Source organism: Vigna radiata, chromosome 5 (genome assembly GCF_000741045.1).
Source record: "Vigna radiata var. radiata cultivar VC1973A chromosome 5, Vradiata_ver6, whole genome shotgun sequence".
NCBI lineage: Eukaryota > Viridiplantae > Streptophyta > Magnoliopsida > Fabales > Fabaceae > Vigna > Vigna radiata.
The window spans coordinates 14,852,454-14,861,379 of NC_028355.1; the positions used below are offsets into that span (position 1 = coordinate 14,852,454).

The 8,926-nt window shown below is 35.3% G+C and overlaps 1 protein-coding gene across 17 annotated transcripts; it reads left to right on the top strand.

Annotated features, from left to right (window-relative positions):
* Positions 1–2,115: 2,115 nt before the first annotated feature.
* Positions 2,116–8,491, top strand: LOC106762198 (pentatricopeptide repeat-containing protein At5g27460). 17 transcript variants are annotated; one of them, XR_002667779.1, is made up of 6 exons: positions 2,116–2,236; positions 2,315–2,528; positions 3,661–4,898; positions 4,997–5,047; positions 7,298–7,935; positions 8,126–8,491. XR_002667779.1 is itself a non-coding variant. In XM_022780692.1 (5 exons), the coding sequence occupies exons 1-4, from the start codon at positions 2,202–2,204 to the stop codon at positions 5,022–5,024; spliced, it is 1,515 nt and encodes a 504-aa protein (XP_022636413.1). In that variant the 5' UTR covers positions 2,116–2,201; the 3' UTR covers positions 5,025–5,047; positions 7,298–8,251. The 17 variants fall into 17 exon arrangements, 5 of the variants coding, with proteins under 5 accessions (XP_022636413.1, XP_014501450.1, XP_014501451.1 ...); XR_002667782.1 differs by having other exon boundaries at positions 3,661–4,902; positions 7,298–7,329; positions 7,472–8,251; XR_002667784.1 differs by having other exon boundaries at positions 3,661–4,902; positions 7,298–7,329; positions 7,485–8,251.
* Positions 8,492–8,926: the final 435 nt, after the last annotated feature.

The window sequence follows — 8,926 nt, forward strand, 5'->3', positions numbered from 1 at the left end:
GTGGCTCCTACAGATGATCAGGATGTGCAGAAACCTCTGCAGGCTCGCGTAATCGTTTACACTGCATTGTAATCGATTACAATGCAGTTTTTCACACAAATATTTGCCAGAAATTTAGTACTGGTGTCCTTATGATCTCATTCATGCTTCCTTATGTGTAACAGGTTGTTCAAAATTAAACTTTAACTCAACTAGTCGTTTACAACAGACAAATGACCACAAACGTCTTCACCATATCATTATATCAAAAACATTACTTTATCCTTGGAAGCAACAAAATAAACTCAAAACATTTCCATCTGTACACCAAATCAAAATATAAACCACTTAATTTCAATAATACAAATACATGGAACCAAACATAGATCAACTTCATACTGCAAGAAATAAGTTTAACTACAACATGAAGTTCTGGTGGTATTCAAAATACCATACATTAATCACTACTTCTTTTTTCTACATCCTATATTTCCGGTGTAAGGTGTCCTCAGGGCTTGGCTCTTGTGACACATTCTTCTTCTCATCCTCACATAGGTCTTCATTTGTGGTTCGGTGTTCATGTTCCCATCCGCTGTGTTCTGCGACATTCCACCATGATCGGTCTTCGAAAATCCTCCCGGTTGGTTGTTAGACATTACAGCAGCGGAAAAAAGTGCATTGTTACTATGATCAATGTGGTCGTTAGTTGCCGTTGTAGTTGTTCTTCTCGCCTTCTCTTCAGCCACCTCTGCCTCCAACACTAAACCCTCACCACAACATCCACAACGGAAGACAACAAATCAAAAACCCAAAACCTAACAACGCAAACCAAAAACCCAACAACGCAAAACAAATACCCAAAAGTCGAACAACACAAAAACCCAACTACCCTAACAAAAAACCCAAAACCCAACAACGCATTTACCTTCCTACAACGAAGCTGTTGTTCGGGACTTTACATTTCCACCAAACGCCGACAACGGAGAACCAAAAATCAAATGTCATACAAGGGGGTAAGCACAACGCACAAAACAACGAAATGAGAGAGAGAGAACGAAATGAGAGAGAGAACGAAATGAGAGACAAAACGCGATGTAACAGGGAAAGGGTATATTTGGAATGCCAAATTTTCCAAACGCTACTCATTTTGATTCACAGATTTAAAAAAAAAAAAAAAAACAATGCCAACTTGACACGTGTGTGTCAAAACTGTGTCAAAAAAGTTGTATTAAAATAACGAGATCCTATTAAATAAGTTCAAGTTTATTATAAATTAAATTTATTTATTACATATAAATAACATATTTTTGCTTTCATAAAAACGAGTTTTTATAAAAAAAATAAAATAATGTCATATTTTATCTTAGTGTAATATTGAGTGTGGATATATAGACAGGTGAAAAAAAGTTGACGATGACTTGAATGTTTTTCTATGGTTGGAATAAAATATTTTACTGTTTCACTTATAATAGATCTTTTATGAATACAAGTATAAGATATTGAAAAAACATTTTTTAAGAAATATTAATTATATTTATAAAATTAATTTGAATTGTGAACTTATGTTTTATTGAAAAAATACTTATTTATTTTTATTTATGAAAAATTTAATAAGTCTTAATAGGTTATATTTTTTAATATATCTATTAAGAACATGTTTATAATCAAATGGAAGGAAAGAATTAAAAACAAAAAATCAATCAAAATTCATTTTTAAACTTTTATATTAATTAAGTGATCCGGTTCAAATTTCAGTAAATTAATAATAAAAAACTATTTGTTATATTTAAACATAATTTTAAATAATAAATATAAGATTTTTAGCATAAGTATATTTAATTTGTTTTAACTTCATTTTATTACAATTAAAGATTATATTTCTATTTATCAAAAGTATACTAGCAATCTGTATTTTTCATTTTTAACTATAAAATTAAGTATTTTATTAATAATTATGAGAACAAATAAAATTATGAACATGATAATAATCATAAAAATATTCACAACATATTTATTTATTCCATAAATTCCATTAAAAAATGTTTGATTTCGGTTAATAAAACTGTTTTAACAATAAACATTTTTAAAATCAATGTATCCTAAGGACAAAAATATTATTTTGGTTTAACTTCTATATTAAATGGAAAGGAAAAGGAAATTACTTGGGCAAACCCATCGATTCCTATAGAACGAATCAGCACCGTCCGTTCATCTGCCCGGTGATGGCGAACCACCCCCTCTCCGCCGGAATCAGACGGTAAGCGCAACCCCTTCTTCGCTCTCAGCTTTCCTCATTACCATTTACCTTCTTAACAGGAAAATTTCACTGCAACAGTTTTGTGTTCGGGACACGAAATCTTTGTAGCACCGTTGCTTCACGCGCTTCGACGTTGCACGCGCCGTTCTTGCGCAAGCTCAAATCCCCAAAGCAGAATCCATTGCTGGTGCTTCAAAATTGGGTGGACGAAGGCAACGATTTTTCACCCTCCCAGTTCAGAAGCATCGCCAGAACCCTAGTCAAATCGAAGCGCTACCACCACGCCCTTGAGGTTCGATTTTCTTCTGCCGTTTATTGCTTCCAATTTTGTTCATTGCTTTTGGCACCGGATTTTGAGAATATAGATAGATTTAAATTAGTCTACGTTATTAAGTTTCTTATAGTAATAGTAAAACAAATGTTCTTGAAGTTATACAATAGGTTCATATAATGAAGAGAAGCAAGTTTGAGCAGCAACAGATGGAATACTTGGTTTTCATCTAGTATAGCAAAACTCTTAACACAACAATTTGAGGTTCTTGATGTGAATGGTCCCATTCTAATAAATGACATTGTTTACGGTTATTACGAGTGACCGGTTGTAGAAATGGGTGGAACGGAGAAACTGATAAAGAGGAGCTGGGTTTTTGTGAAAATACTTTTGTCTTGGGAAGTTTTTGCTCAAATAATTGGGGCTGGGGAGGGTACAAACAACCTTTACTAAACTACAAACAAAATTGAAGAGAGCAACTTCGAGGCATTGAAGCTCTAGCGCAGGGGATATTATTGAAGATGGAGCGGAAAAAAGTGGCGCAAAATGTAGAAGGTGGAGAGAAATGAAAAGAAAGAGGATGAGATATGAGTATATTATTGATAATAGCAATAATCTTTAAGAAAGCTCAAGATATATTGGAGATGATGAGTTTGATTAAAATATAAGGATAATTCTTGCTTATATTTGTTTTTAGGCATCGAATCTATAGGTTATGCCTTAGAGGCCTAAACTTATTTAGCAATTGATTTGGTGCTGTATTCTTTATTTGCCATTCCTCTTGTTGTATTGACTTGTTGCTTTTATAATGCCTTAGGTTAACTATGATTGTGTCTTTTAAATAATGCGTTTTGAGAATTAGGGGTGAGAATGTCCTAAAGTGCATTAGTTTGCATGTAGTATAAATTGTTGGCATTAAGTCTTCTATTTTTGCATTGACTGCTCTGCAGTCCACTGTACCATTAGTGCTTTTGGGCCAGCTACTTTGCCCCACTTTCAAGGATTTACTATGCAAGGCATTTCATACCCGACATTTTCCGATAAGGGATTCTTTCAGTCTGTGGCAAGCATGTCATTACAATGCAATTAGGTTTTGAGACAGTGTATAGTAAATTAGATTAGCAATTTAAATTTGTCAATTCTTGTTTTACAGTTATTTAAGTGGATAGAAAATCAGAAGAATTTCCGCATGATCCCAGTTGATCATGCTATGAAATTGGAGTTAATCATTGAAAATTGTGGTTTAATGGAAGCTGAAGAATATTTTATGAATCTACCTGACTCGGCTGCAAAGAAGGCGGCTTGTCTCACACTTCTCCGTGGATATGTAAGATATAGGGATACTACTAAGGCCGAGGCTTTAATGATGAAGCTCTATGAGTTGGGGCTAGTGGTGAGTCCTCACCCTTTTAATGAGATGATGAAGCTGTATCTAGTGACCTGCGACTACAGGAAGGTACCCCTTGTTATCCAGCAAATGAAGCGGAATAAAATACCCTGCAATGTTCTCTCCTACAATCTTTGGATGAATGCCTGTAGTGAGGAAGAAGGATACGGGATTGCAGCAGTAGAGACAGTTTTTAGACAAATGCAAAATGACAAGAACGTTGAAGTGGGATGGAGTAGTCTTGCTACATTGGCCAATGTTTACAAGAAAGCAGGGCAACCTAAGAAAGCCATTCCGGTTCTCAAAGATGCTGAAAAGAAACTGTCTACCTGTAAGCACCTCGGATACTTCTTCCTCATAACACTATATGCTTCTTTGAAAGATAAGGAGGGAGTCTTGCGGTTATGGGAAGCTAGTAAGGCAGTTGATGAAAGAATCAGTTGTGCTAACTACATTTGCATACTAACATGCTTGGTGAAGCTTGGGGATGTTCTGCAAGCCGAGAGAGTCTTCTCAGAATGGGAATCTAATTGTCAAAAGTATGATATCAGAGTCTCTAATGTTCTTTTGGGTGCATATGTGAGGGATGGATTAATGGAAAAAGCTGAATCATTACATCTCCACACATTGCAAAAGGGTGGCTGTCCAAACTATAAGACAATGGAAATTCTTGTAGAAGGATATGTGAATAGGAAAAAAGCAGACGAGGCTTTTATTGCAATGAAAAGAGCTTTGGCTATGACAAAAAATTGTCATTGGAGGCCACCACATGGACTTGTGTTGGCCATTGCGGAGATTTTGGAGAAAGATGGGAATCTTGAATATGCAAACAATTATATTACAGATATCCATAATTTTGGTCTTGCTAGTTTACCATTGTATAAAATATTGCTAAGAATGCACCTTTATGCCAACAAACCACCTTTCCGTATCCTTAAAATGATGGATGAAGATAAGATTGAGATGGATGATGAGACACATTCCATTGTTAAAGCTTTCGCTTTGTAGGTAACATCTGCTCCATTACGTTTTCCTGATTGCTTGTTACAAGTTGAGCAGTTTTCCCTCCTAAGAATAATTCTTGTTTTGTGGATGTGTTCAGGCTGAAAAGTTTGGAGGTGAAGCAGTAACCAGGAAGTTGATTTCATTCTTGGTAATCCTTTCCGTAGTAAACAAGTTTAACTTTTTGGTACCTAAGAAGATAAGACCATTTTTTAATCAGTCAAAGAAACCAACATGTGTTCTTTTTGAATATTAGCTGCTTACTTGATACCCAACATCTTTAGTTATATATTTTTGTAAGTTCCACAAGTATCAAGCTTTTTCGTAATCACGTTGATGTTCAATTTCCATAATTTTCGAACTTGTTGAAATATAATTTTCGTAATTATAGAACAGTAGCTTCTTTATGCTTTGAAGAAAAAAGCTTTGCATAATGGTTTTTTTTCAGCATTTATTGTGTTTTTAGAAAAACACTAAATTTTTTGAGAAGTTTTTACTGTTTTTAAAGTTAGATATTTTTATTTTATTTTTTCAAAACTTATTTTATTGTGATGCACTGGTTGTACTCCAGATTGCAAAAAACACTCTTGTATGTAGCTAGTCATTGATGTTGGGATGACTAAAAAATACTGATGCAATTGCACTACCATTTAAAAAGAAGGGAATAAAAAACTAAAATAGTGGATTTTTGAAAAACCAAATTGGAAAGAACCTCTTGAGACAGACTGTGACTGACGTAAGTGCTCCATTGGACTTCTACGATTGCTCTCAACCAATTATCCTCATTTTTACACCAACCTTTCTTCTTTCATAACCAGGTAGCTAAACCTTATTTGTTAGGATTTTACGAAGCTAGACTCTTACTCATGCATCTACTCTAAGATTTAATCTAGATTTAGTATTCTTTATCAGACTTCATTCATTTGTTTGTATTTGGTTGATGTCCTTTACATGGCTTATGGTTTGAAAATTGTGTTTAAATCTTGATTGATGAAGAGTACCTTATAGGTTGTCCATCTAGGAATAGAGCAAAACTTTAGTAGCTTATGAAAAAACCTTATTCTTAATGCAAGTTGTTTGGTTTTGCCATTCAAGGGATTTACAATTTAATTAAAAACCTTGTGCTTTCTCACGAAGGCATTAGGTTTGAGATGTATTATGGATTGATGCTAAAGTGAATTGTAAACTTGTTAGAACTGGTGATACGCGGGGCCCAAGCCCAATTTCTTTAGTTTAGTATTTCTTTGATGTATTTTGTATTGTGTTAGGCATGTAGGACCTCTAGTCCTATAAATAGTCATGCCTACCTTATTGTACTTCACTTTTGAGATAATTGAATTGTTTACTCTTGAGAATTACTCCAGAGCAATTCTACCTTGAAAGTCAAGGCTAGAGAATCCCAAAGGATCTCCTCTAGCCACCTTCCATCTCACACTTACTATTCTCTCATTTTCCACCATCAGTTTCTCTCTCCTCCACGGAGAACCAATCATCCGCTGCCACGATCCTACGCGTCAGCCAGATCTTCTCATTTAGCTGCTACTCCGTAAGTCATCTTCGCTTTACGCCAAACCCTAGCATTCTCTTTCGAGAGAGCGTTGCCACCGCAAGCCTGCAAGCCTTCTCTCGTCTTTCATAGATCCACAACCACACACCTTCAGATCCATCTTTTCCTCACCAAATCCCACCTTGACCGATGGATTTCGCCTTATTCTTCGTTTTCACCGTTTAAAGTTTAGATCCACTCCTTTTCACCGATTCAATCGGTGAAACCTCATGTTTCCCCGTTCAAACAGCTACTCCTCCATTTATTTCAAACTTCCACCGATTAAAACTTCTGTTACCTCGAACCCTAACCTTTTTCCACCGATCAAACTCCAAAACCCTAGGTTTTGTTCTTCCGCTGCGTCTATTGTCGTCTCCTCAGCTCGATCTGCGTCCGATCTATGATCCTCGTCAGAACGGGTTGCATCAACTGGTTTACTGCACAGGGAAAGGGTTTGGTAAAATTAAACTCTAGCATGTTATTACCATGGTCAATTCGTGTTTTGCTACTTGCCATATGTTTTACAAAATACCTTTATAACCTTTACATCATCATTTTTGCTTGTTGATCTATTTGTTTATTTAAATTCTTGCAAATCAATTGAAATCATATTTCTCATGACTGTAGTTAGTTAACGGTGTGTTTATCAAATTATCATGCGAGTCTCCATGGAGACTATCGCTTACTTATTGAATATTACTGTGCTAATTGGTATGCTTGCCAATCATAGTGATTTTATAGGGTTTTACCGTATCGTTGAAATGTTAATTTTTTATTATATTCCTACGGTATTAATAATTATATGGCAAACAACCAAGATTTGCTACACTAGTTTTTTTTATCTTACCATTCCAGATTTCACCAATAAAGATACAAGGCCAGTCATGGTGTAGATATTTGTTTCTACCATTCTGTTGATCACTTTTTTTTCTTGAGTTTTCTGCCTGCAATTTTTTTCTATTTCTATATACATGAATATTCGTTTTTTGTTTTTGATGTTCATGCATGTATTTATGTTTTACACCTCAGCATTATTGTCCAGTTGAGGTACACAGCCAAATGGAATGCATTCAAAGGTCAGAGGTAATAGAAAACTAGAAAGATTGGCAGAGCTTAGGCATGATTGCAGAACTCCATCTGACTTTTGGTAGTTTTTGCTGAGCACAGTATTTTGGGTAGTTGAAGGTCAAACTGCAAACGAGTATTAGAATTGACAATTTTGGTCTTTCAATTGTACAAATTATTGCTTAGGATACACTTTGTTGATGATGAACTGGCCTTTCCATCTTTATATTGTTTGAAAAGTGTTGTGAACCATCTAACGACCTTTTAGCATTTGACAGGGCTCATTTAATGGAGTAATTCGTATTTTATGGAGCATTTGACAGCCAACGGCAATATCAGCGAAGCCTATTTTTGGACCTTCAAGGGTCTTTAGATTCTCTCGTGCTTCTTGTGCTGCCTTCTGGTGTTCCTCCCCTCCTTTGGAAAAGGTGAGAATAATAAAAGTGAGTGTTAACAAGGGGAAAAAAGAACACATGATCGCATGCAGTGTTCTACATTATTACTACCTTTTATCATCGTATCTGGACCAGAATTGTGCCTTGGCCCGCTTTCATAGTGATCATATGGAAGAAGAGGACTTTGCTTCCAGCTCTCACTAATATACCTATAATAATGCAGGAGCATGGCATTCTTGTTACTCAGAGCCTGAGAGTAAATGGACTACTCCATAACCCTAATAACGACACTGATTCTTCTTCTATCATCATTTTCCGAATTAAAATCCAAACACTTGCAGTTCTCTCATTCTCGTGTCTATATAGGTATTATTTAGTTATTTGTTATAAATAGAGCTGTTAAAACGGGTAATCCGGTCCGACCCAGTTTGACCCATCATGGATTGGTCACTTAGTGAGTCAATTCAACTCGATTCATTTATTAGCGAGTCAGAAAAACTTGAACCCGGTCCGACCAACCATGGGCTGGTAGGTAAACGAGTTGACTCACTAGTCCATTTAATTACATTTTTTCAAAGTAAAAAAAAAATACAAATTTTCTATAATTTAAATTTAAACAAATTTCACTTCCAAAGAAATTATGTTAAAGACAATTCAAAATAGGGTGTTACTCCCTACACCTCCCCAATTGCTTCCTTCACCTCTCCTTTTCTTTTTTACCCTTCATTATATTTTCTTATTCCTGTTTTATCCCATAAAAATTTATTTTTAAAGTTAAAATTTTATAAATAAAAACCTTTTTCTTCTACGGATATCAACGTCCGCTTAAGATAAAAACGAATGTGAACTTCTGTTTAAGTTGAAAACGGATTTCAACCTTTGTTACTCAGGATCTCAATGGTGCCTCCGAACATGAAAATGGAATTAGGCACACACGTGACCTTCACCCAATTGCCCTTTAGAAAAGTTGCAGACCTAGCACCATGTTGTGAAGGAGGAAGGTTAGTTAACCTATGTCTTGAGT

Bases quoted from the DNA above. Each gene is read 5' to 3' on its own strand.
- LOC106762198 (XM_022780692.1), top strand. From the start codon at position 2,202: ATGGCGAACCACCCCCTCTCCGCCGGAATCAGACG. The intron at 2,529-3,660 runs GTTCGATTTTCT...CTTGTTTTACAG, and splicing joins GCTACCACCACGCCCTTGAG to TTATTTAAGTGGATAGAAAA. The intron at 4,899-4,996 runs GTAGGTAACATC...GGATGTGTTCAG, and splicing joins ATTGTTAAAGCTTTCGCTTT to GCTGAAAAGTTTGGAGGTGA.